General features: G+C 40.0%; 1 protein-coding gene across 1 annotated transcript; it reads right to left on the bottom strand.

Annotated features, from left to right (window-relative positions):
- Positions 1–8: 8 nt before the first annotated feature.
- Positions 9–27,670, bottom strand: LOC119720112 (sodium- and chloride-dependent glycine transporter 1-like). The gene is made up of 14 exons (XM_038189659.1): positions 27,324–27,670; positions 19,986–20,151; positions 19,463–19,594; positions 13,804–14,008; positions 13,362–13,499; positions 12,369–12,501; positions 11,465–11,599; positions 10,021–10,124; positions 8,855–8,979; positions 7,596–7,708; positions 6,080–6,208; positions 4,472–4,687; positions 3,599–3,763; positions 9–1,775 (listed from the first exon to the last, which is right to left on the bottom strand). Exons 1-14 carry the CDS (start codon positions 27,363–27,365, stop codon positions 1,551–1,553), a joined length of 2,028 nt encoding a protein of 675 aa, XP_038045587.1. The 5' UTR covers positions 27,366–27,670; the 3' UTR covers positions 9–1,550.
- Positions 27,671–27,880: the final 210 nt, after the last annotated feature.

Genomic DNA, 27,880 nt, shown 5'->3' with positions numbered 1-27,880 from the left:
ATTTTTTAAAATCCATTCAGCCAATAAAACAAGATGAATACTCAAGTGAATCAATCTTCATTTACAAAAAAAAAAGCAAATTAATTTTCAAATGAAAAAATCTTTCAAATGAAGTCCCTGACGCAATATCTTTAGATTGTGTGAATTAAAAATGTACACTTACCTACTGACAAAAAATGGTTTTAGGTATTTAAAAGACGAACAAAACAACAAGATTGTCCTTTTAGACTACGTTTTGCGTGTCTGCAGTTGTTGAATTATTTGTAATTTTGCTCATTTTCGGGGTTTTAAGTTCATCAGTGCTCAACTAAAGTGAGTTTCAAATTTGAGATGGTTAGCTATTTTCACTGTTAGTTTCTGAATTTGTTGAAGTCAAAGTTACTGTATTTGAATCCAGTTGTCTAAGTAAAATCAATTTCAGCCTCATTTTGGCCTCCATTTTAGGGTTAACCAATTCGTTTTTTTTGTATAATTTATAGATTATCATAAATAATATCGTTGAAAGACTACAGTCTAAAGTTTCTGTTGCAATTTCACTATCTTGCACAATGCTAATGATTCAGTTGTATGAGTCTGACGCTTAAAGTTAATTCTTCTGATGATATTGCAACCTTGAAAACAATATTTTGTGGTCAATGCTTGGAAGACGATGCGAATTATTAATCAGTCTTATTTTAATATAAAATTCAGCCCAACTGCCAGCTACATTTAGCTAATTTTTTTGCGTGGCATCGTTTGTGTTCAAATGCTGAACGACGCCTGACATGTGCCAATATGTTATTTGCAGCCGAAAAAAATTGAGGATTTTAAAAAGCTTCCAAAATGACAAAACTAAACAATTCATACTCGGTGTGAAGCCAACACGAATGCAAATTTGTGACATCAAGGTTTTTTACGCTATGAACTCGCAAAACTTGAATGCATCTAAACACTTGCGAAATTCACAACGAATTTTACGTGGCATTGCTTACCAATTTTACATGAAGTACTAATTAACCGGCCTTAAGACTCGTTGCTACTTCAAAAAATTCAATGAAAGGAATGTTGTATTGTGGAAGACGTCATTTACACATTGATGAGGTTAGTGGTGTGCATTTACGGGTAGTATGGTAACCGGGTATCCGTTCGAAGTAAAGCACGGATACCCGGGTATCCGTAAAAGAAACCCAATCTCAGTATTCAAATCCCGAAAATTGTCTGAGGAGCTTTATAGCTTTACAGTGTAATACAACTTTCCTGAGCGTCATAAACGTGAAATCTGTTTTGGTTTTCCATCTAGCCTGGTTTTTTATTTGGAAAATTCCCCCAAAATGGAATTCCAAACCTTTCTTGTTCATTGTCTGAGATGTTACTAAGTAATTTGTAAAGTCGATTACCGGTACTCGATTCCACAATCTGGAACCAGTTCCTGATATCAGAGGTCAGGTAGGGGCCCACTCAAGTACCCCTTGAGCCAATCTAAGAAATTCTTAGTCCAATATTTTCAGGTGATCAGTTTGAGAATTAGACATTCAAGAAGAGATTTAGACCCACCGATAAGGTAATTCTACCTATATTGGGTTAGTGTATCCATCATTGTCCATGCCAGCAGTGAAGATGACAGCTGGAGGTTTCACTCCGCCGTCATTCTTGCGCCCGTTCAGATCAGCGGTTTGGTTGGCCAGGCGACCGCCGAACGTCGTGCCGTGACTCGTGTGGACTTCATGGGCCTCCAGACGGAACTTGCCGAGTGCTGGGCCCCAGGTTTCACGCGGATTGGACATGATCGTCCAGCGCTGTTGAAGAACAGGTACAAGACGTCTTCATAAGTTGGCGTGAAGTATGTACATGAATGGAACATGTGTGCGCTTCATAAAAGACCATCAAATTCATTGCATGATGCTGCGCCGGCAAAAAATGGCAGCCACTCTTACAAAATCATTGTTTTCTTGGCATAGCTGCCAACTTTTCAAAACCAAAGTTAGTAATCAACCCGCACGGTCATTTTCAACTGCGCATACATTAAAGGGAATATACATCATTTGCTTTTGCTGTAATTTTCAGAAATGGATGGAATTGGGGGGTTGGAAATATATATAGCAAATATAGTTACACTGACTTTTTTGAGGTTTTGGGTTCGAAAATGCAATAAAAACCAAGAAAAACAATCATTTTCCTGTAGTCTGGTTCCCTGACTCCATATAAGAAGAAACAGAGCAGTTTACATACATTGGGGAATTGTAAGGTCAGGGAACCAGTCTAGCTGGCTCGTACCCGTTTATAAGTGTGTAATCGATTGCAAACAAGTGCGATGGTCAATTGGGGCCAGTATTTGAAAAAAAGCCAGTTTTTTTCCAACACTGATGGGCCGATCAGCGTTGGAAATTGATACACAAATACCACTTTTCTTGAAAATGACAGTATACCAGGTGCCATGATTTTACAGGATGCTTTACACTGTCATTCACAAACAGTCCAGCAAGGTATTTCAAAATGATCCGGTAGTTTTATTTTTTGATGTTTGCAAATGTTGTATTTTCCCTTTAACAGTGTATGTACCAATGTGCTCATGATCGTCACTGAAAAGTAGTCAGTACACACATCCACACGCGATAAAAACAAGGTGCACATGCACACACCATGCCACTGAAAAATATTTTTAGTCTGGTCCTCAAGTACTCCACTGCACACACTGCATTGATGTCTATTAGGTGCTTGACAGCATTGCTTATTAGACTTGTCACCAGTCCATCGATTATTGTAAATTAGGGCCTACATTTCGCCAGAAGTTCTCGGGCAAAAACGATACACAACAAGTTTTTTTTTTCTGTTGATCCAGGTTCGATTCCTGCCTGGGCCAAGATTGTAGATTGGGTTTTCAGTCCCTACTTGATTCTGTGGGTTTTCCTCAGAATATTCTTCTGGGGTTTTCCTCCCACATCTAAAAATGTAACTTCTTCATACTGTCTTCTCTTTACTGGGCCCCATGGGAGATCAGTGGATCCCACTGAATGGGCTACCATGATAAAATACGAAATACCTCAAGCGTGTTTTTGTGTAAATTGGTCGTAACTTAGGATAGGGTCCAATTTTATGACCCTGCTTACCGTTAAAAATGAAACCTGCTTACTGTAGCAGAAAGATTGTGCTTACAGTTAGCGTATTTCACGGGTTAGCGAGGAATTTCAGTTCATGCGTATTGTGCTTACAGTGTTAGCTCAGAAATATTTGCTAGCACCATTAATACAAAATGGTAACGGTAAGTGCAAAATTGACCTATCGCCGTTTGCGAGTTAGCCACGCCCCTCAGACACCCCAATGGAATTTTGTAAGTTGACTTGTGTTTGTCTCAAATTTTGCGCCTTCTGTGTCCATTCGTTTATCATGTAATTGGACAATATTTCACAAGCTGCGTTGACTTGTGATTGTCTCAGATTTTGCGCGTTCTGTGTCCATTCGTTTATCATGTAATTGGACAATATTTCACAAGCTGTGTTGACTTGTGATTGTCTCAGATTTTGTGCGTTCTGTGTCTATTCGTTTTTCATGTAATGGGACAATATTTCACAAGCTGCGTTGACGTGATTCTACCGCGATAGGTCAAGAACCGACTACGTACCTCGAATAACGTTCCTGGAGTTACGATGAACTCATAGATCATGATGATAGGAATCCAGACGAGGGAGCTGAGGATCATCATCCAGCCGATGGCGTGGGCCCAGGTAGGGTAGGGTCCGTTGTACTCCGGAGACGTCCAGTTCATCCAATTGAACAGCAAGACAAACTAAAAGGAAACAACGATCGGTTAACACGAGACAGTGCAGTCAGGTTGGCGTAGCGGTACTTTCCTCGCCTTCCATCGCTGTGACCCAGGTTCGAATCCCGCCTGGGCCAATATGTGGATTAGGTTTTCAGTCCCTGCCTGATTCCGTGGGTTTTCCACAGAAAATTTATGGCGTTTTCCACCCACCTCTAAAACTGTAATTTCCTCTCGATGAACCATTTTAAAGTTCTGTTCATGGGTGACAAAAAATGGTAAGGCTTCTTTCAGCAAAACGAAAACAATTCACAAAGGGATGTGTGTGAATTGTTTTCGTTTTGCTGAAAGAACACTTAGCTTGTTTTGTGATCCGTGGACAGAACTTTGCGTTCAAAATTCCGTGCATTGGAAAGCACCTTAGTGATTTTAAGGATTTGAATGATTCTTGTACTAAAAGAAAGCTTAATGACTGGGCTTTCATATCCTAGATTTTGAAAGTGCTACAGGCAAAACTTCATTCACAAGTTGGTCCTGCCATTTGGGTTTCCTTTTTTTGTACTCGCCCTGTATAGGCATTTATTTTTCGTACAGCATAATTGGGAGAATGTTCGGATTGTCCATAACAAAAACGTTAAAAAACTATAAGGCCTCACTCAGTTAAAGGACATTTTTGATCATTTCTTGTGAATAGAAAACATCAAAATGAAAACGACAGGAATGTGGACAACTTACACTGAGCAGTGCCGGAGTGATTGCGCACCAGTTCAGCGGCCACCAGAAGAAAGTCGGGAAGTCCACGTAGCTGTCGCCGATCATGGTCCGGATGTCGTTCTTGAAACGTTTGACGCCATAGAGCCAGCTGATGGCGACGCACTCGGAGAGACCGTAGATAAGCAGTGAGAAACTGGCACCATAGCTGTCCATTAATTCCACCCAGTACGGCCCGGCCTGAAAAGAGAAGGCCGATTTAGAGAATTGGACGGTCAAGTCAGCAATCAGAATAGGTTGGCATTGCTTTTGGAGACATAAATAATTTTGCTGTTGCAGTACCCCCCAAAAAAAGCAACCCGGCACATTTCAAGGGTGAGATTGGGAGAAAATGAAATATCCAAGAAATAATCCACAGAGGGTCCCAGAGCAATGTAGGGTCAACAGAATATGCTTCTACAACTTTGCCTAAAGGCACCCCTAAAATACAAATTTCTTTTGTTCTTTATATATATCTTGATAGGCAAAAACAGGTTTTCAGTAAAACCTCTGCAATTCCAAAGGGATTCTTTATAAATCCTAAAAACAAATTTGAAATCGGATGAAAACCCTGACAAAATATCCACAAATCAGGAAAAAATCCTGACAAGAAAATCCTGAAATCAGGAAAATTTCTTACAGATTTCACGCCTGACATTTGCTTTTTTTTCCCCTTCAAAAATGTGATCAGTGAATTTGAAAGTTTTGGATATCAGAATAAAGCTGAATGTTTTTTTCTTTTCAAATACTGAAACAAAAATCATGAAAACAGCACACTGATTTAGGGGATAGTATTTTGTAGCAAATATTGTTACACCAGTTTAAAGTTTTGTGTTCATGGATGCTAGAAAAACCAAGAATAAAATTCTGTTCTTGTAGTCTGGTTCCCTGACTCTACCTACGAAACGGCCAGCAATTTACGGACATCGGGGAATTGTCTGGTCAGGGAACCAGACTAGCTTGCTTGCACCCGTGCACAGATGTAACAATCATTGTAAACAAAATGTGGACTAACTAAATTCGGATGAATCCGGGGCAGTATTTGAAACGACAGTCTGCTGACCATCGCAGGAAATTCATACAAAAAATTCCACTTTTCTTGAAAATGACAGCACACCACGTGCCATGGCCAAGTTTGCGCAAGGACTATAGTTGACCAATGGTTAACTAACGTTTGCCCGAACTCTGTCTAGTCGACGGTGGTTGACTACGCTAGTCAACTATTTGGAACCAGCCTACTGGGGTTGGTTGCTTCGCTGGTAACCAATAGCTGCGCGCATTCATAACGCTAGCAGAGAGCCAGGATCCAGAAGTTTTGCGATGACATTTTGACCAGCGTTTGACTAGAGACGTTCGCACGTTGCTATCAGTGCGTAGACGTAAGGTACGTCACAAATCAACCACTAGTCGACTAATGGTCCTTGCCCGAACTTGGCCGAAGATTTCACAGGATGCTTGAGACTTATATTCACTTACAGTTAAGTGATGTATTTTCAAAATAATTCGGTACTTTTTTTGTTGATGTTTGCAAATGTTTGTAAGATTTGTAAAAATGATTTGTAAAAACATGAGCCTTGATGAATTAAGACGTACCCTGGTGATGCAAGTGAAGCCGAGTAGGTACCCGATCCCACAGGCTAGGAGCATGATGTACGTCTTCTTCTTGCGGATATGAGGGAACTCATCCACAATGGCAGTAACCACGGTCTCCATGATGGTAAACTATTATAAAAGAGGAAAGAATAAAAACATTTGAATGTTTTTACTTGCACATACAATTTTAAAGGGAATGTACATCATTGGTTTTTGCTTTAATTTTCAGAAATGGAGTATTTGAGGGGTTAGTGTAATATATCAAATATTGTTACACTGACATGTTTGAAGTTTTATGTTTGAAAATGCTGGAAAAACCAAGAAAAACAAAATTGTTCAAGTAGTCTGGTTCCCTGACTCCACTAAAGATGAAATGGATCAATTTATAGTTGCCGGAAAATTGTAAGGCAAGGGAACCAGTCGAGCTGGCCTGCACCCGTTCATGAACATGTAACCAATACCAAACAAAATTTGGACTGAAAAAAAAAAGTAAATTTGGAGCAGTAGTTGAAATATAGTTAGGTTTTTCCAACGGTGGTCGGCCGACCACCGTTGGAAATGTATACAAAAATACCATTTTCTTGAAAATGACTTCACACCAGGTGCTACAATTTTACAGGATGCTTTAGACTCTCATTAACCAACATCCCAGTAAGGTATTTCTTAAAAACTTGGTAGTTTTATTTTTCGATGTTTGCAAATGTTGTATATTCCCTTTAAAATAATAGATGGGATGTCGCAATTCTGAAATCAGAAAGAGCACGTTTGGCCTAAAAGACAAGGGAAAAAACAGACTTTTTATGGTTAAAAATTATGTTAAAGTTACATACCCCTGACTTTCAAAAAAATTGATTTGTCTTCCCCTGATGATTTTTCAATGTATTCTTGTTTTATAAAACGCCTGAATAAATCCCCGTCATCTGATTGGCGGGTCGTTGATCCTAAGTCATTGAATTATTTGTCCCAACTCACTGCGCGGTTACAATGCAAAAATGGAAGTTCTATTCTGCGGTGAAGAGATTTTTCATTGCACGGTCACATGATTGGTGGCTCGGACCAATCAGATGATGAGGATTTATTCAGGTGTTGTATTCGTGCAATGGTAAGAATAATTTTGTGAGGTGAAAGTTGGAAAGTTCCATTCCATGAGGCGAAGTCAAGTTGAATGGAACATTCCATCTGTCATCCAATGAAATTATTCTTACCATTGCACTCACAAAAATTCAGTATTTGTGTATCACAAAACAAATCTTTATTCCAATTTTTTGCACAAATGGGCCCGCCCTGGGATAGCCAACATTTGCCTGGCTTAATAATTCAAATTTTGTGAAGAAATAAGTCAATACTTAAACGTCAGTGGTTGTTTTTTCATTCTGATATCGCGTTCAAAAAGGAATAACTTTTATATTTAATATTTTATATTTTCCAAATTGAAACTCAAAAAAAGCTTGGATAGGCATGTAAAGTTCCGATGACGATCTTCTTGGAAATTCCAATGTAGAGTTTTTTGACATACCTGACTGTCCAGACCGAGAGTCAGCAACATGACGAAGAAGAGGATGGCCCAGAGAGGTGAGATGGGCAGACGAGCCACTGCCTCAGGGTAGGCAATGAAGGCCAGACCGAAACCTAGGAGGTATTAACAAACGGAATTAGCAGTTAAGATTCAAGCCAGTCAAGTAGGCCAGAGAAACTGTCATCAGTTCGGCCAAACGCAGTTTCGAATAAACAAATACTAAATTATTTGAAGATGGCAGTGTTGTAGTCGAGTCACCAATGTCGAGTCCGAGTCCTGAGTCACAAGCCTCGAGTCTGAGTCTTGAGTCACAAGCCTCGAGTCCGAGTCTCGAGTCACAAGCCTCAAATCCGAGTCACGAGTCACAAGCCTCGAGTCCGAGTCTCAAGTCACAAGCCTCGAGTCCGAGTCTCGAGTCACAAGCCTCAAATCCGAGTCACGAGTCACGAGCCTCGAGTCCGAGTCACGAGTCACCAACGTCGAGTCCGAGTCTGAGTCCCGAGTCACAAGCCTGGAGTCCAAGTCTGAGTCTCGAGTAACTAGCCTTGAGTCCGAGTCTCGAGTCACAAGCCTGGAGTCCGAGTCTCGAGTCACAAGTCACTTGGTCTTAGTTGTTCAACAAACTAATCAATTTTAAAAAAATCATTTTTCAATCATCCAAGTTCTGTCTCTTAAGCAAATCCCAGCGTATGTAGTTGACCTTATGTGTGTACATGTTGCTGCACACTTTTTGGCATGACACCGGGCCCTGGTGCTCGTCGAGCAGGCGCTAGCTATGCGTGCGTGGCCCCTGGGTACGATTTTCCGCGGCGACGTGTTTTGTCAATGGAGTAAAAAAGAATGTTACGTTCGTTGCACAAATGACTAATGCTATGTTTTGATCAAAATACGTGACTCGAGTCACGAGTCACCAAGCTCGAGTCCGAGTCATCATGGTCGAGTCCGAGTCTGAGTCATTTTCCAATATGACTCAAGTCCAGTCCAAGTCAAGAAAAATGTGACTCGAGTGCGACTTGTAACGCTATGTTTTTTCTTTTGATAAAAATACGTGACTCGAGTCACCAAGCTCGAGTCCGAGTCATCATGGTCGAGTCCGAGTCCGAGTCATTTTCTAATGTGACTCGAGTGGAGTCCAAATGTGACTCGAGTCCCAGTCCTGGACTCCAGTCCTACAACCTGGAAAAATGGACAACCCTCAAATCGCATGAACAGCAAATGATTGTATATTCCTTTAAATGTCTTATCTTTAATTTACAAACCTTCATCAACGACCTCCCCGACTCCTCGACCCAGCTCGTTAGCCATGAAGCCCATGATGGAGAAGATGACAAAGCCGGCAAAGACGCTGGTGCAGCAGTTGAGGGTGGCTACCAAGACGGCGTCGCTACATCACAAAACAATGAAATCATTTATATCAAGTTCATCTTCAAAGAAAGATCCAGTGATTAAAAAAAAGTCTGAGTTATGTCCAATTCACTTTCTTCAACCTTATCAAACGACCTCTTCGCAAGTCTCGAAAAGCTGTTGGTAAAACCACGAATATTTTAAGGTAATCCGTCAGAAATTATAAAAAATTCTTCAACAATCCATGTCTAAATCAGGGCTGTGGTCAATTCCATCAAAGGTTCATCAAAAGTCCACCACAGGTTCATCAAAAGTCCACCACAAGTCCATCACAAGTCCATCTCAAGACCTTTCACAAGTCCAGTCACAATCAAGTAATAGTTCATGAACATTAACAAAGGAATTTACAATATGAACCGGGTTCGAATCCCACCTGGGCCAATATGTGGGTTAGGTTTTTAGTCCCTGCCTGAGTCCATGGGTTTCCCAACAGAATATTCTGGGGTTTTCCTCCCACCTCTAAAACTGTAATTTCTTCTCGTTGGCTTCTCTCTACAGGTTTCTTCAGGCTTGCGAGCTACATTGCCTAGGGTGCTTTTTTAGGAATCCTTGGTTTCATTACCACAAATAATAATAATAATAACAAATAATTTGAAAAGCATGTGACTTGAAGTGTGTTGGAAGGTCTTATGTTGGACATGTTGGGCTCCGTGCACAAGTACCCCTTCAACGGCCAGAAAAGGAGAGTTGAGGGAGAACTAGACTGGTTCCTGGTCCATCAACTGTGTATTTCGAATGATCCAAAGTTATTGGGGGCGGGAGACCATCGCAAGTTAAATTCGAACGTATTCGCGCTCCGACTACGCCTGACGTTCACGCGTGAAGACGCTATGGCTTAGCTTTGTGCATATTCAGGATAAATAAGTTGTGTGTACCTAACGTGCGAACAGTACATTACGTACACGTGGTGTCCTGTCCACGAGGCTCTCAAAGGTTGTAAAAAACGCGCCCTCTTATGTTGGCGCACGGAGCCCATAGGGATTTGTGATGAATCAACTACAACACTGGTCTCAATACTCACAAGTAGCAGTTGTTGTGGAACTTATTGTAGGAGGATAGTGTGATGAGACCTCCCCACGCCGCACTCAAGGAGTAGAAGATCTGCACTGCTGCATCTAACCATACCTACAAAATCAACAAAAACTCTTTAACTTCTGAAACTGTCTATTTAACTTTATACAGGGTGAGTCAAAAAAAAAAGAAACCAAAATGTCGGGACTATTGTTTTAGTGAAGTTCTGCGTGTAGCACTTTTAAAATCTAGGATATGAAAGCCCAATTCATAAGCTTTCTTCGAGTACAAGAATCATTGAAATCACTTATGTCATTTTCAAGTTACAGAATTTTAAACACAACCACCGTTTTAAAGTTCTGTCAACGGATCACAAAAAAAAGGTGTGCGTTCTTTCAGCAAACAAAAACAATTCACACACATCCCTATGTGATTTGTTTTCCTTTTGCTGAAAGAACACTTACCTTCTTGTGATCTGTGGACAGAACTTTTAAACGGTGGTTGTGTTTAAAATTCCAAAACTTGAAAACTACACAAGTGATTTGAAAGATTCTTGTACTGAAAGAAAGATTATGAATTGGGCTTTCATATCCTAGATTTTGAAAGGGCTACATGCAGTACTTCACTAAAACGATAGTCCCGACATTTGGGTTTTGCTTTTATTGAAAAAAAACCCCTAAATTTTTGAATGAAGTTTTGCCTGTAGCACTTTCAAAATCTAGGAAATGAAAGCCCAGTCATTAAGCTTTCTTTTAGTACAAGAATCATTAAAATCACTAAAATCGTTGGCTTGAGTTGTTTATGTTGGTTGGTTAGTGGGTGGGTGGTGGTTGGTTGATGGACAGTTTACTCGGCCTTATATTGTATTCATGCAACTCCAGTATTAGGCCAAAAAAAGAAAGATTCCGGTTTCTGGTATGCGCGCACGTCGCCGTAGCCATGCGCGTCGGTAAAATGAAAAAGTTTTTTTTTCAATGAAAGATGATGTCTCAAACCGCCAAACTCACTGGTTTGACTGGAATCCTGCTGCTGCACAATTTTAACGTGTTTTTAGATGGGGTTATGATCCAGAATAAGCTTTATGTGGCCTCTCTGGACTCCCATATATTTGCACGAAGTTTAGTCAGGCACTATTTGCAGTCATCAGCCGACATTTGAAGCAAAAAAGAACAGGAAAAAAAAAAAAAGCCGCTTCCCCGCACCACTTTTTGGGCAAGCTCTATACCAGAAACCGGAGACTCATTTTTTTTGGCCTTACAGCTTTGCTTTCGCAGACCGGTTTTGATAACACTGATGCGCATGCGTGTAATTTGCATATTAGAACACGCCCCATTTGTTTTCTGTACTCCGATGCACCGGTACGGCCTGGGTGTGCGCACGGAAGGTGCCGTAAACTGTCTTCACACGTTACCTGGCCGCCATTGGTTGTACCACTTGGTACTTGTTTCTCTTACCTGTGGATTTGCTAATGTCTCCCATCTGGGAGTGATGAAGAACAGAACACCGTCAAAATATCCCGGGAGCGTCACTCCGCGTACCAACAAGATGACCAGAACAAGATAGGGAAACGTCGCTGTGAAATACACCACCTACGAATCGGGGTTTAAAAAAAAAATATGCAGTTGAAACTCAGTAATACACTATGCAGGGTGGATATAAAAAAAACCGAAACCAAGATATTATTGCTAATTGCTATTGTAAAACGTTCAGTCAGTAATATTTCTGCAAATATGTGAGTATTTTTTCGCATGTTGTCACTGACGATACAAATTTTAATCTGTGCTGATCTACGGAGTCAAGAAACTTGGTTGGGATAATAATTAGGAGCTGGACGGGAATTTTCCCACGTTTTCCCCAGATTTTTTACCCGCCCGTAATCAGGGGATATATAGCCACATATTTTCTTGATGTCACAAGATATGTGCGAATTCTCTGTGATCACTTAATTCACCTCACAGTAAAGCCTGTTAGCGATGTTGTTTCACACTGTATGTAGTTGTCATAGTTTTACAATATTTATAATAGTTGCTTAACAATCACGCATTAATCCCATATACTTTGATTTTATTGCAGATGGTAAAAAAAAAGGAACCCAAATATTAGGTTTAATATTTTTTTTTTTTTTTAACTAAACCTGTATTGTATTGTGTTTGTAATGTTGTATTCGTACATATGTGTATTTATTTGTAGTATATGTAGGGCCCCAACGGAAACCAGTTTTAAACTGTTTGGGAATACCCTGGACACACAAATTCATATCTCCTTGCCGAAAATACCATCTTCTAAAGATTTGCTCAGCACTAAGTTCAGCGTAGTAGCGCCGCAAGATTTCCCTTCAGCAATAAGGAGCTAGCCTACCTTGCCAGACGACTTGACGCCTTTGAAGAGACACAGGAAGATGATGATCCAGGCCAGTAGAAGGCAGAGAGCCAGCTGCCACTGGACCTCTCCGGGCTCCCCGATGGAATCGGCCTCCTTCAGGACCTGGAACCTGAAAAGTGACGAGTGTTTAGTCTTTAGGCAGGTTTAGTATCGGTGCAAATTTCCCATCATGTTTGAGTACAGTGGAACGCCGCTTTAACAAACATCGCAAGATCCACATAAATTGTAGAACGATTTTAAGCTGGCGGTGCTGTGGTACTCACTTTTCAATAAATTGCGCCCTTCAGAACTTCACCCTGCACGCGCTGGCTTACTGAAAGACAACTTTAACACGTGCCGACTATTGAATAATGTGATGTTGGGTGCCATGGCTTAGTTGTTAAGGGAATTGGTTTCTTGGTTGGTTCTTCTCCTTAGGACTCCGTGTAGGGGTTTCAACATAAAGCCAGAAACACCGGGGCAAACCCCTTCTCTTAGCTATAAGTGTTACTAGGTTCTTTTATGTGCATTGGATTTAGTGGTCTGAAAGCAACACATTGTGGGTTCGAGTCCAGCTTGGGGTCATGGTGTGTGTGCCCTTGGGCAACACATTGTGGGTTCAAGTCCAGCTTGGAGTCATGGTGCATGTGCCCTTGGGCAAGGCACTTTGTCACTCATTGCTTCTCTCCACCCAGGAGTAAATGGGTACCTGTGAGGGCAGAGATGGTTAAAGCGATTGAATGAGCTTCCTTGCGCCTAACAGGCAGCATCGAGCTGTATACTCCCCAGGGAGCTGAGATATCTTTGGAATGTTTCATGGGCCCAATGAGCAGGGTAATAATAATGTAGCGCCTTGAGCACCAATACTGGTGGATACGTGCACTTTATAAATACACATTATCATTATTATTATTATTAATGCTGCTGCCATCCCGGATAATTAATATAAAAGAGAAAAGACAAAATATCAGGGACAAAAATTTGTCTTACTTCCAGTACTCCTCGGAAGCTGGTCTTCTCATCTTCCGGAACGGGTCTGTGTATAACGACAGATTATAGCCGCCGTAGTTACCGGTGACGTTGTACATCTCTCGCTCGGCCAACGTTAAGTTACTTAACCGCACACATCTGGAAACACAATTTCAAATAAAAACACTTGTTCACAAGAACATTAAATTTTGACAGAGTAGGGTATTCTAGGTATGTTGTGTCCTTGGGCAAGCCACTTTACTCCAACCAAATTAAGAAGGAAAAACTGCGGGTTAAGTTTTCTTCTCACGTGTTATTGAAGTTGACAATTCCTTTGTTATCTAGACAGTCTTTGACGATATTGGCGCAGAGTCGAGTATTCTCGGTTTGTTGTGTCCTTGGGCAAGCCACTTTACTCCAACCAAACTAAGAAGTAAAACTGTGGGTTAAGTTTTCTACTCACGTGTTATTGAAAGTGATAATTCCTTTGTTATCTAGACAGTCTTTGACGATATCGGCGCAGAGTCCTGTATTCCAAGTCTGGCCGCACCCCACCCAGGGTAGAACGGACGTGAAGGAGGCAAACATGTAGTACAGCGTGTACATGATAATCACGTTGTAGTAAATGCCTACATAGGCTGAGACTATCATCATGCCGTAACCGACCCCTGGGAAAGCGGAGAAAAAAGTAGAAAAATTAAATAATATTATTGATTTCTAGAATAACGCTCATGTCCGTCATGAAGTGACGCTCCTGACGCGCTATTATAACCCTGGCTTTAGCGCGGCTGCCATTACGGCGCTCAAGCATTGAAGGAATTTCTTCGTACCAGGTACCCATTTACTACACCTGGGTGGAGAGAGGCAGTTGTAGTAAAGTGCCTTGCCCAAGAGCACAAGCACCATGTTCCCACGGCCAGGATTCGAACCCATGTACCACGGCACACGAGTCGAACACCGTAACCATTGGACCACAGCACCCCACTGGTTCCAAACCTTATGAACAGATCCCTCATTACAAACAGTTTGTACATGGCGAGTCGCAACATAAACAGCAGTATTAAACTTCATTAAGTCAGTTATTGATTACGTGAAGTGCGTGTGGAACGGTTTTTGTCGCAGCAATTGCGTTTATCCCTTGCATGTGTGTATACGCCGTGTGTGTCAGTACAAGTCTACCATCGCCTGATCGCGCGGGCGCGCGCGCATTGAGTTGTTACTTTGTAACAACACAGTGGTGGAGCGTAGCAAAATGATGTTCGCCGTATTTTATGGCGGCCAAAGGACTGTTGAGTAGACAAATTTGTTTGGTCCTTGGTACGGGGTATTAGTTTTACCAACTGCATTGAATGACCGATCACTAAATGAAGCTTACAAAATCCTCTTTACAGTGCCAAGTGTGCATTTATTACTCGAAGTAACGGTGGTCATGAATCCGGAGGTCATGAATCCTGGAACTTTCAGTGCAGTACGCACACTGCGGTATCCCGCCGGTCACGCTGTCAATTACATGCAAATCTCCATTAGTCAAAATGTGCGTGTTGTCACAAGTAGGGAAATGTACCAGGTACGGATGTTTAGTTGTTCATTTTGTAAAACTTTGCCTCCAGAATGTTTAAGTAATATATCTTCTAGTTTAAACTCGGTGTGCATTAATCTGAAAGTCTTGGAAACAGCCACGAGGCCGTCTTTTTCTTTGCTTTGTTTAGAATCGCTATGGAGTAGAGCGCGTCGTGTTCATGCCACTACAAGTACACGCGTGTGGTCGTCTATGGAAGATGCGACTGAACTGTTTGTAATGTTGCACGGTGGGCCAAAATGAGGGCAGTTTTTGATATTTACACTCAGTGACATTGAAAGCAAGAAGTGTCCACTCGTAGGCACTTCACAGGAGAAAAGACCTGTCCTAAGAATTTTTATGAGGGAATCAATATGTATGTGCTTGGCCGGCTTTAAACAAGTACGTTGAAAAGGTATACGGCAGTGGCGCACCCAAGATTTGGCTTCGGGGGGCTCACAATTTTTTTGTCAAATTTGTTAGAATTTTGCCGAAACTTTTTGTCTGCAGAAAAAAATTTGGGTTTTTTTTTTTGGGGGGGGGGGGGGGGTTGGGGTTGGACTATTTTGACGATGGTGACGCCACTTACACCCCGATTATACTGAAAATAGGCCACATACATGTCACCAAGGTCAAAATCATGGGACTAAAAAAGAAAAAAGAAAATTGATAAACTCTTGGGGGGGGGGGGGCTCAAGCCCTAAAAGTGCTCTATTTTGCAATGGAGTGTAGGCGTCGTTTTTCAAAATGGCGATGATCATCTTCGGATGGAAATTTCTCCTAAAAGTCATCAGTTGACCCCCAAAAAATTGAAAAGAAAATAAAAGATGATGAAATTAGCTTTAAATTGATGTGCGTCTCCAATACCTTGGAGAGTTGTGAGTATTTCTTTCCGAGTTTTTGAAGTGGGGACAATTATCATTGGGGTCTAGGGCAGTTTATTTACTGGTCTGCAACTTTTGGGGGATAAAATTAGTGAATTCAGTCCTGTACGAAGACTAACCCAACCCCGTTCTTTACCTCATGCTCAATCCCTTCCTAGCAACACGATCCCTAGTTCAGTACGCAGCGCCCAGTGCGTCACTGCTGAAGCACTTGTGACATAGGTTGCTCATAGCACGACACACCCTGGCACCAATAAAACAACTCCCAAAAAGCTGTACAAACAAAACCTTTTTATATTGAATTCCCTCACTATAAAACTAACTTTAACAACAAAAGTTATGACAGCGGCCTAGTTTACATCAAACATGGGCCAAGAAGTTTTCTTTATAACAACCTTATTCCACCAGTCAATATTATGTGGTCAATAATAAAGGTCGCACCTGCATATCTGAAGCCTGGTCAATATTGGCAGGGCAAATATGAAGTCCCTATGATGACACCAGTCATAAAATAGTGAAGTTCTCCGTTTATTGGTTTAATAAGCTCGTGCTTGTGTGGGTACAGGGTATAGGTTTATGGTTGGCAGTGCCTTGCCAAACAAATGCAACAATGAATTGAAATTTACTTTGCCTTGGTCACTAACACACCTTTTTAACCCTAACCCCCTAGACCCTGTTGAAGCCACCTCTCATGGGTGACAATCGCAGCCTCTCCCGCGTAGCGGGCGAGGCGAAGCCTCACAGGCTACAGGGCGAGTCCAAAAAAGCAGAACCCAAACCCCCAAAATTATATTTCATATTAAAAAAAATGTGTAGCACCAAACATAATAATGATTGGAAATCCATTTCATCTGCTACTTTTAGATGAAAACAATTACTGAAATTGCTCAATCCGTTCGAAGAAAACCATCATTTAAATGCAATGACCCTAAAATCTCTTTCGTCCAAAAATGCAATTTCAAGAATCATCGCCACAATTGTCTTCAAACATCACCAGCGATTAAATCTCAGTTTAAAAGTTCAAAATATTCAAGAAAGTCTCTTTGAAGGCCCGTCTTTTAGAAAAAAATGGATTTTATAAAATCATACTGTTTGCCTAACCAGGGTCGTTAATAAAGATATTGTGCACTACAGTTGTTGGATCAAGTATTCTGTGTCATTTTCTTTGTTGTTCCAAACAGTCAGAAAACAGGGTGAGTAAAAAAAACCGAAACCCAAATGGCGTGCGTTCTTTCATCAAAACGAAAACAATTCACACACTTCCCTATGTGATTTGATTCCGTTTTGCTGAAAGAACACTGATTTTTTTGTGTGATCCATGGACAGAACCTTAAAACAGTGGTTGTGTTTAAAATTCCTTAACTTGAAATGTACATAAGTGATTGGAATGATTCTTGTACTAAAAGAAAGCTTATAAATTGGGCTTTCATATCCTAGATTTTGAAAGTGCTACATGCAGAACTTCACTCAAAATATGGTCCCGACATTTGGGTTTCGTTTTCTTTTACTCACCCTGTACACAATAAACTGCTTTTTTTTTTGACGAAACAGGTTTAAGGGTCATGGAGTTTAAAGATGATATTCTTTGAACGGATTGAGCAATTTCAGTAATTTTCTCATGTTAAAGTAGAGCGCTTTCCAGTCATTATTATGTTACATATTTTGTAAAATATGAAATATATTTTTGGGGGGTTGGCGTCGGCTTTTTTTTTGGCTCACCCTGTATTTACAGCGTGTTTGAGCAAACTATAACCATGGAGAAATTGCGCCATTAAGTTACCAAAGAAATATGCAGTCAAAGCAAACAGACATCAAAAAAGGCTCAGTCTACATGTGATATCCTGACCACATGTTCTATTCAACATCATGTTATGAATAGCCCACACACAGTTTACATCCGAAGCATTCAACAAACAACCCAGTCATGGTAATTTAGCCAATCACAATTGGTGTGTACGGGAGGTTTATTATACCGGTAGCGTTGCTGCATGCATGTCAATTGTATTAGCACAAACAAAATGAAAGCAATGTGTACATGCATTGGGCAAGTATTATGTTCAAGCTGCAGCTGTGGCGTAGACTAGTATCGACCCTGTGTGATGTTTTATACAACACAGTTTTGCTCTTGAATATGTTTAAAACACTGTGATCAAAAACCTATTCCCAACTCCCCCCCCCCCCCCTCCCCCTTCCCTAGTCTATCACCTATTATCCACGGAGCCAAGTTTCCTGTGTAACGTCTGGTATGTCAAAGCATGCAGTTTTATGCGATCTCGCGCCTCAGCCAATCGGAGTCAACTTTACTAAATCATAACGTCATTTCATTCCCAAATCAGGACTAGAAATGTGATTGGTCAAATAATGAAAGGTTTGCGGAAACACCATGTGCGAATAATTTCTCAACTAAGAGAATGGTTCTCAAAAGAACCAGAGGTTTAAACTCGACGTTCCGGTAAGTATGCTCTGACCGTCTTCAGGAGAGTGATTGGTCAAATTGAATGCAGTGTTTTGTAATACAACAACAGCCGGGCGCGTATCTCGTAACATGATACACAGCGCGAGACCATGCACAGCCTTTGTTGCTGATTGGTCAAAATCTAGAGAGCAAGACACAGTTGTCTTGCATAATCAATCAGCAAATCTGCTCAACGACACCTTCCCTGGGCATCCCACAAATATTACAATGAAATTAATATGCTGAATCGATTGGTAGCTCCCTCCCTCACCGACAAATATACCTTTAGAATTGGAACGCCTTGATCTCATATGAGGCGTTTTGGCAAAATGAGACAGAACTGGGCGGAGGTTTAAATCGGGGTTTGCAAATGAGGAAAGTGAATAAACTGCTCCCAACAATACTGTTTGTTGCACTTCGATCGGACATTCCGTTGACAAGTTGTGGCTGTTTAAAGTTCACATTTGTCAACATGTCAAAATGTAAAATACTGAGAAAAAGGCCTTTAAAGTTTCGAGTTTCATGTTTGTCAGTAACAACAATGTCAATTGCTTTTCCTTAAAACTTTTATTGCACAATTCTTATACCACAAGTATTTAAAAATATATGTACAGTTGACATAATCGAAGATTACAAAATCGATAAAAGTTGAAAATCCAAAAAAAGTAACACCTGTTGATTCTTTTTTAAATTTTTCTCCACTACAGCCTATGTATGCCCAGTTCTCGTTTTGCCAGAAAGCCACACATTTAATGATTCTAAATTCAGAGTTTGATCATCACATGACAAAAATTAATCGCATTTGCCAGATATCCTCATTTTGTAAAGAAACATAACAGGATCCAAAAAGTAAGAATCACCCATCATGACCAATGTGAAAGCTCACTTTGAACTGAAGTTCTAAATGTATAGTTTTGCATCTACATTTAAAGTATATGTCACGTCCGTAGTTACGTTGACACAATGGTTCTTTTCTTGCCTTCCACCGCTGTGACCCGGGTTTGAATCCCACCTGGGCCACATGTGGATTTGGTTTTCAGTGCCTACCTGATTCTGTGGGTTTCCCCAGAATATTCTTCTGGGCTTTTCCTCCCACTTCTAAAACTGTAGTTTCTTTTCATTGTCTTCTCTCTACAGGTTTCTTCAGGCTTGCAAGCTACAGTGCTTACGGCGCTTTTGAAGAAATCCTTGGTTTCATTACCAGAAATAAATTATTATAACATACCTCTGAACATTGGGACCGCCCTCCAGCAAGAGATGGGCCCTAGACTGCAGTACTGGCCAAAACTGACTTCAAGGAAGAACAGAGGCAGGCCGGCGAAGGCCAACATGATGATATAAGGGATCAAGAAAGCACCTGCAGACAGAATATTAAAAAAAGTAGGAAAACATAATTAATTATGTGGGATCACTGTAACTAGGCCTGTAGCTGGAAAAGATCCACGCCCCCTGCTCAACAAAAAACTTTGATTTTTTTTTTTCTAACAAAATTTTTTTTTTACCAAAAAACCAAAATATTGTCAGTTTTCCGTTTATATTCGAATTTTGCAAAGAAATAATTAGACATCAGCGGATTGTTTTGGTTTGCTGTCTCATTCAAAAGTGAATCATTTTATATTATTAGAAAAGACAATTAAAAAAACCCTTTTTTTTACTGAAAATACAACGGGGAATACATCTTTTATAAATAACAGAATCTTTGTACAAATTCACTGTGAAATTGGGCAAGGCCCGGTCTAGAAACCCACCTCCTCCATTGCGATAGCACAGGTAAGGGAACCGCCACACGTTCCCCAGACCGACGGCGTATCCCGTGCAGGACAGTAGGAACTCAAACTTGTTGCCCCAATTGCCTCGCTCTTCATTCTCATCTCCGCTTTCGCTTTCTTCTGGCTCGACCAGTTCCACTGTACTCTGCGTAAGGAAAAACAACAAAATGTAAAACCTAGTGAATTTAAAAAAATCTTATTGAATTTTAAAAAGTCTCAGCGAATTGTAAACTATACAATGAAATTCAGTATGTTTAAAGTCAGAGGAATCAAAAGTTCCAAATTGACAATAACACTCGCATACATATTTTGAAAAATCAAACGTATTTCGTGGAATTTATGACCAGGCTTAGCACTTACTTTACATTCCATTCTGACGTCTTTCAAAGAACACAAAATGAAGAAATCTTTTTATATGTAGAGCTGATTTTGTTTTGTAGACTTCAGAATATTTCTTAGCAAAAAAAATGCAAAAATGTTTTAGAGTTTTGTTCATTGTCCAAAAAATAAAATAACATCTGTTTAAAAATTTGAATATTAATTTGTGTAGTATTGGGTATCAGAAAATCTAACATTCTCATGACATGCGACCCAGGTACATATCTTGGGTTAGATTTACTTTAAAGCCAAAAAGGTTTAAAAAAAAAAAACTATGGGGGAAATTATTTAATTTTCCCCTAATTTTAACTAAAGTCGTAAACTGCGGTCACTTTGAGTATGACACATATCACATGCATGGAAAAGCGGATACAACAACTCCAATGTGTCACATTTGTGATAAAGTTGCTGATCACTATTGTGCAAAACTTTACAAACATACAAAACAAACAAGTCTAGCTGCTGGGGGAAAATCACAATTTCCCCGTTACCCCGTAATGACACACAAAATAAACTGATTTATAAGACATTTGAGAGATTTTTCAGCAGAAGAAAAAAAAAGAGTTGTATCCTGAACTTGCCGAGCCTGTTCAAGGAAGTGTTTGAACAACTATAAGCTTGAGTGTACATTAAGATAATTATCGTTATATGTAAATACGCACAGTACTGATTGGGACAAAGTTGTCAGATATCAAATGCAAACAGACATGAATGCATCCGCGTCCTGATTATGATTAATCACCATAACTTTTAGACATCAGCTTTTTCCTTTGGATATTAAAGGTGGTAATGACTTGTACTTAGTCGTAGGAGGAGTAAAATCCGGTTCACATTCCGCCAAGTGAACGAAGACAGGACAGAGGAATAATGCATGCTGGGATATGCTGTCACGTGGAACGGATATTAACATGAACGAATGGAGTGGGCATTGAAACTTGTAATGACTTGCATCAGACAGCAAATCCGGTAGATAGAAGATAAATAAAATATAAACAAAACAAACAAACAAACAATCAATGGCAAGTGAACAGACAGATATTGAGCAATGCATTCTGGGATACATTCCTAAACGACCAGTTTCTAGGTGATTGAAAAGTATTGAACAACATATCACGGAATCCAAAACTCTCCGACAGACTTCAGTTAGACAGAGAACTACATTTTATGCAATAGTTAATCCGAAAAATAATTGCTGGAAGAACAGGAAGTAAGATACTGGTACATGAAAATTAGGGATGGCCAATCATTACCAATGTGCAAAATATTGGATATAAAGCTGACAAAAATATTCTGTTATACAAGGTGATCCCCCCCCCCCAAAAAATGTAACCTAAAACATTTGCCTTTTCAAAAAAAAGGGATTGGTGGATATTTATTACATGTATGTTTTGGGTATCGGATTAAAGCTGAGAGCTTTTTCTTTCAAATACTGAAAAACAATCATGAAAATAGCACTTTGGGTTGCTGGGAAATGCCAATTATGGAAAAGTAGTCATTTTTCATCCTGTACACAAACACTTCAAACAGTGAAACATTTTACTGTAAGCCTACTGTGCAATTATCCTTCATGTCTTTAATATTTGGACATATTTATGATGCTGAAAAGGTTTGAAATAGGACTAAAACGGATGAGATACCTGTTCTGTTGGAAAATAAAAAGTATTTCCATCAAAATCATTTGTACTCTTCTCATATTATGTGCCATGTTGTTTGTAAGAGGACATGCTCAAATAGGTACAGTGAAAATCCCTTTTACTGTGGCATTTTTTTTGTCTAGATAGGATGAAAAATGACTACTTTTACATAATTGGCATTTTTTCGGCAACCCAAAGTGCTGTTTTCATGATTGTTTTAGTATTTATACTATTTAAAAAGAAAAAGTTCTCAACTTTAATCTGATACCTGAAATATAAAAATCCACCGACCCCTTTTTATAAAAGGCAAATGTTTTAAGGTTGCATTTTTCGGGGGTCACCCTCTAAACAAAATGTTCAATCGTAGTCTCTGCAATACGAAAGAGTCCCACATAATAACTGAACCATGAACACGCATATTTCAGTATAAAGGTCTAGATCAGTCAAACGCAGTTCACGAGTTGAGCCCTGATAAATGCACAAATCCTACTGCATAATGGCGGCCATTATGACAAAATATTTTGGATATGCATTGTTATTTTTCTGACACAGTGGCAGTTACGAATAGCGCCATATCGAACGAGACACACTGCCTGACCTAGTCAAGCTACCTGTATAGATATTTTTATTGTTAATGTGTATAGGCCTACTTCCCTTTCATATCACAAAACTCAGTTTGTTATTTGTTAGCTGTCACAATGCAGTACAAATTTTGCCTCAATTTTTTTTTCCAGGACACTTTTGCGCAACTGCTAAAAATATGCACGTTGTTGCAGGTGGCATATGTACAGTGGTCCTTACTGAAAAATATATGGTTTTATGGGGTCATAAAAGAGAACTCGTTAGAATAAAAGATAGCATATGTATGCACAGGGCACTATCACATGTAAATATTGCTACTGTAGGAAAAATAGCAGGGGCATGTGAAATTCATCTAAAGGAATGTCCCAGTATAAAAACTTAATTAAAAAAACGGCCTCAAAAATGTACCAATGCGGTGTAAAAAGCATCTGAGGATCGTACAATTCTTTGGCAATCATCCAACTCTGAGTTTAAAGGAATTAAAGTCTGTCACGAGCCAATATGGCCCATCAGGCCAGCGTTTATCTCCAGTTTCAGTAGCATGAAACAACTGAGAATATTTCTATCCCCCCCTGGATGGGATGCTAGTCCATCACAGGTTACTCCCCAGCTAATGCCGGTACCCATTTATACTCCTGGGTGGAGAGAGGCAAGTGGGGGTGAAGTGGCTTGCCCAAGGACACAGCATGTGGCCAGCGGCGGGATTCGAACCCCTGACCCTCTGATCCCAAGTCACGAACCCTAACCACTAGGCCACGCTCCCCCACAAAACTAGAGACAAAACTGGCCTCAAATGATGTACCAATTACGCAGCGAACCAATTCGAAATCCTCCAAAATCCTTTTTGCAAATTGGAGGAATTTGCAGGATTGAGGTTACATGGCAAAAGTGCGTAGCTGATTTCGGAGGACGCACTATGTCAAGGTCTTAGGCCAGACCTGGTGTTGTTTATGTTCTGCCGTGCATAAATTTAGGCCTATATTATACTTGAAATCCTCCGCACTGCTCCAAGATGCCACTGCCTCTGCCTCAGCCCATTGACAGGCATAGCCGGAAGATTTTGCAGGATTCAGGCAGTGGTCACCTCTCCACTGATCATATTCAAGAAAAAAATGGAGGAATTTGCAGGATTGAGGCTATATGCATTTTTCCATGAGGCCAATTGGAGGATTTTGCAGGATTGAGGCTACATCCTAGCAAAAAGGCCTAGGGAGTTAGGGTTAAGATTGTAGAATTCTTTGGCAAGGTTCTAACACTGAGATTTTAGGGAAAACTAAAAAAGTAAACTTCTGACAAGCCTTCTGTCCGTTTTGCTGGTTCTGAAGAAGGATTATCATTAAACTTGCAAGGCCAAGAACTGAGAATGGCCATTTCTCTGTGTTTATTACCAAGTGTTAACTTACACAAACTGGAAAACACAATGCTTGTAATTTACACAAGTATTACAACACTCCGACACCATTAGTGTTGAAAGAGGAATATTGGTGTTCATTTCACCCACACTTCTGTTAACAATAAGTCAATAAGTCCACGCTTCTAATGTTTCAAATCAGCGCCTGCTTAACTTCAGGCCAACAAAGATGGTCGGTAATTAGAGAACCCAGTGTCTCGGTATCTGCCATATGTTTTCTTGGTCCCTGGAAACCTGACCAAGTTTGAATTTTGAGGCTCATCGGGAATAGAACTTTGATTGTTTCCATTCAAAAGTCAAATTAGTAATATAACCGCTGGCTTATTTTTTATCACAATGGCTAAGTCTGGACAAAACATGCAGTCGTAAACCAAACACCTTTTGAAAAGAGGAAACGTTTTGGTTTCAATTTGATCAAAACCGATCTATTTATCTTTACATGCAGGACGATGCAACAACTGTCTAGTATTTTTTAAACCATGGGTTCATTTCTGGCTTAGGCTCATGGATTTTAGGCCCATTCCAACTCCGTATAGTCTGTTTCAGAATAGTCTGTTTCAGTCTGTTTGGAGCCAGAACTGCAGACAAATCCAAGAATTTGAAAACATCCACACTGTTTCCACAAAATCAAAGTGATTTAGTTGAAGTTTAATAGAGTTACCCACTGCAATAATCTTGTTTGGTTCCAAACTTTACCTAACCATGCTCAAACAAATTTGAATTTGTGAACTTGTGATATAACTGTCTTTTCAAAATGCACAAATCTGGCATCTTCATGAGTGGAACTTACTGTGAAAACCTGTAAGGCCGAATAAAAAAACCCATGTTTCTCCTCTGGGTTTTGAAAAAAAGGAGGAAGAGGGTCCATCATTTCAAGATGGCCGCCATTTTCAAATTTCCTGCAACCGTTGGTGTTTCCACTGTTCAAAGACACTTTTAAAATGAAAGACAAGTTGGACAAAAAAACTGAACATATTTACAGTGTCATTTAGACTTGTATTGGTCACATATTTCGGAAGTATTTATTTTCCGATGAATTTGTGGATTTTTAAAAGCAATTTAACTGCATTTTTCAAAAATAACAAAAATAATTTAAAAATCCAGGCGGCCTCCAAAAAGGAAGCGGGCAGAGACGAGAAACAGTTTTTTTACTTCGCCTAATAACCATGCGCTCAATTTGGGCCAATTTTCCAACGACGCCAAAAACAAAAGTAAAAAATTCATCATTGTTTTGCAAAGTATTGAACCCATAATTCTCAATACATCTAATTCACTGTTTTTACAATGTTTCGTAAGAATCAGTGCGTGGTGTATGATTTCTTTTTCACGATCGTGTTTTACGACTCAAAAGAACGGCCTGATTGTTGAAGGAGCGTGCAAATTTTTACATGTTTGCACAACACTCCAACTGGGTTTTTCCATCACACTTGATGGGCCATCAAAGTGCATGTAAGTTGTAACTGGGTCCGTACTTCAGTTTATCCAGTCCTAAATTTGAACGATTGCCAAGAACTTTATGATTTTGTTGAATTACTCAAACACGAACAAGAACACTGCAGTGTAAACAAAGGAGGCACCCACTAAGAAGTTTCAAAGGTTGAGATTTAAATTCGTTTCTCTTTGCGGTAGTTTTATGATGCGAAGTTGGCGACTTTGACCCCACCCGACGGTGCAGCAGTGCAGCGCAAAAGCCAAATTAAGAATTTAAGAATCTGATGTAGGACAACTTCAAACTAAGACCCAAGTGAAGAAAAAAATCAAAGTCTAACGTTTACTCACTCTTTATCCTATAAAAACAAAAATTCGCTACAATTTCCACATTTGCAAAGTTAAGGTCCCGAGTATTTCGCCAGCAAAGTTTGAGGTCTCGGTTCAAATTTTAAAAAGGGAGTTTTCTTCAAGATCTTTTACCAGAGCGACAAGCAAATGGTTGCCTAGGCTATAGCCCTATCAACTCATGAATTTTCTGTAATTTATTTTGCTTTCTAAAATGTTACCACCAGTATTGGGGAACTTTCTCCAAATTTCCCCTGAAAATTACCGGACAACTACAGGAATTCACGTAAGTTACTGATGAGCATGTCAGCTGGAGTTACTCAAGCTACAATGTAGGACAACTAGGCCCTATACATGTACATTTAGAGTAGGACAGTTTTTTTCCTCCGTTTTTTTTTAACATGTAAGTAGCTCCTATAGACTAGTAAATATCAAGTAAACAGTCTGGATTTTAAATTCAGGAAATGTTCCATGTATCTCTGTGTGGCTCTTATTACGGAGGAAATTCAGCAGCATTTGAGACATAAAAATGGCCAGAAAAACCTATGGTACCGGTAGGGCCAGTATCACAACTCCAGAGATAGGCCTACCACTTATGATAATTTATTCGTACGTCAATGGCAAGTTTGTTCATGAGAACAGAACAATGATACCAAGAGCATTGTTGTTATTTAATAGTCAACCCGTTAAAGTATTTTATTTTTGAGAACAGTTGTCGTCGAGCTAACACACTAGTGGATAGCGAGATGAGCTATGAATACAAAGATCCCTGGTTCGAATCCCCGTCGTCGCTGCTCATTTTCATCGGCTGTTTTTTTTCTCTGAATTTATCACTGAGATAATTCTAATTAAAGGGGAAAAGAGAACGAGTTAACCTAAGTGTATTGCAGTGGTTCAAAGGAAAACATTCAGTTGTGATACTGGCCGCTACCAAAACCATGAAATACTAAATACATAAATTATGTCAACGGTACCAATGGAGTTGTGATACTGGCGCTACCAAAACCATGAAAACTAGGCTTGCTAGGCCCAACATTATCTACCTCAGACCGCCTCTACACAGGGGTGTGACTGCGAGTGACCACTGATAAAAAAAAAGCTGAAATTGTGAAAACAGCTGAAAAAGATGTAAAAAAGCTGAACTTTGGAAATCTCCTATAATTTTGCACAGAGCAAGTGAGCCGGGAAAAAAACTGAAATCCAAAACAAAACAAAAGCTGAAATCAGCTTTAAAGCTTAGATTTCACACTTTCCATCCAACTGCCACAAAAACTAGTGCCTTTGCCTTAATTTACTTGAACTAAAAATTTATTTCATTAAACCTGGTTCGTTTTGAACAAATGAAAAAAATGTTTGTTAGATATCAAACCAAAAGTCAATGCAACATTAACTCCATCAGTCCATGATGTGAACACAATTTCCCCCAAAAGGCAATTTTCTCAACCATCATGGATGATCATGACCATCATTCCCATCCTAAATCATGACTTATTTGGAGGCAGGAACTAATTACACATTTGATCAATTTATACTTACACTTCTGGTCGGGTATTCGATGACTTGATCGCTCTTCCCCATGTTGCGTCCGTTGGGTGGGCTAAGACAAGTTACATCAATTAAGAAATTGTCTTCAGATCGTTCATCCAGTAAATGTCAAAGGGAAAATCGCTTACACTGGAGCCTCCGACGGCTACAAAATATACAACCGTGCAGCCACACCGCTAGCGGTTCAAATGAGCTGATTACAGCAGTGAAAAACGAGGGTCAATCCTTCCTTTCAAGACCACTGAGCTCATGAATGGTTCACAGATCGTTTGTCAGAGGGCTTTTGTCATGTAAATTACCAAAATGGCACGGATTTTCAGCGTTGGCGATGGCACACGTTTTCACACCCGGATTCTGGTTTTCAGCGCGCACAGCCAGCACAGCGTTATAGAGGGCGCCCCCTTGCGATTATGGCCAGAGCCATACGGCTCTGAGTACTGCTGGCCAACAATATTCCTCCATGAGTAGGCCAAGAACTAATAATAATTAATTTACAGGTATTTCTAGTAGAAGTAGTACCGTAAAAATGATTTCCCCCCATATAAACA

Source organism: Patiria miniata, unplaced genomic scaffold, assembly GCF_015706575.1.
Source record: "Patiria miniata isolate m_02_andy unplaced genomic scaffold, ASM1570657v1 HiC_scaffold_9, whole genome shotgun sequence".
NCBI lineage: Eukaryota > Metazoa > Echinodermata > Asteroidea > Valvatida > Asterinidae > Patiria > Patiria miniata.
The sequence above is the reverse complement of the archived record's forward strand: the minus strand, read 5'-3'. Positions and strand labels throughout refer to the sequence as shown.

Coding starts and splice junctions, on each gene's coding strand:
- LOC119720112 (XM_038189659.1), bottom strand. CDS start 27,365: ATGGGGAAGAGCGATCAAGTCATCGAATACCCGACCAGAAGT. Junction 7,709..8,854: donor CGGGGAGGTCGTTGATGAAG/GTTTGTAAATTA, acceptor AATACCTCCTAG/GTTTCGGTCTGGCCTTCATT. Junction 6,209..7,595: donor CTCTCGGTCTGGACAGTCAG/GTATGTCAAAAA, acceptor CTTTTATAATAG/TTTACCATCATGGAGACCGT.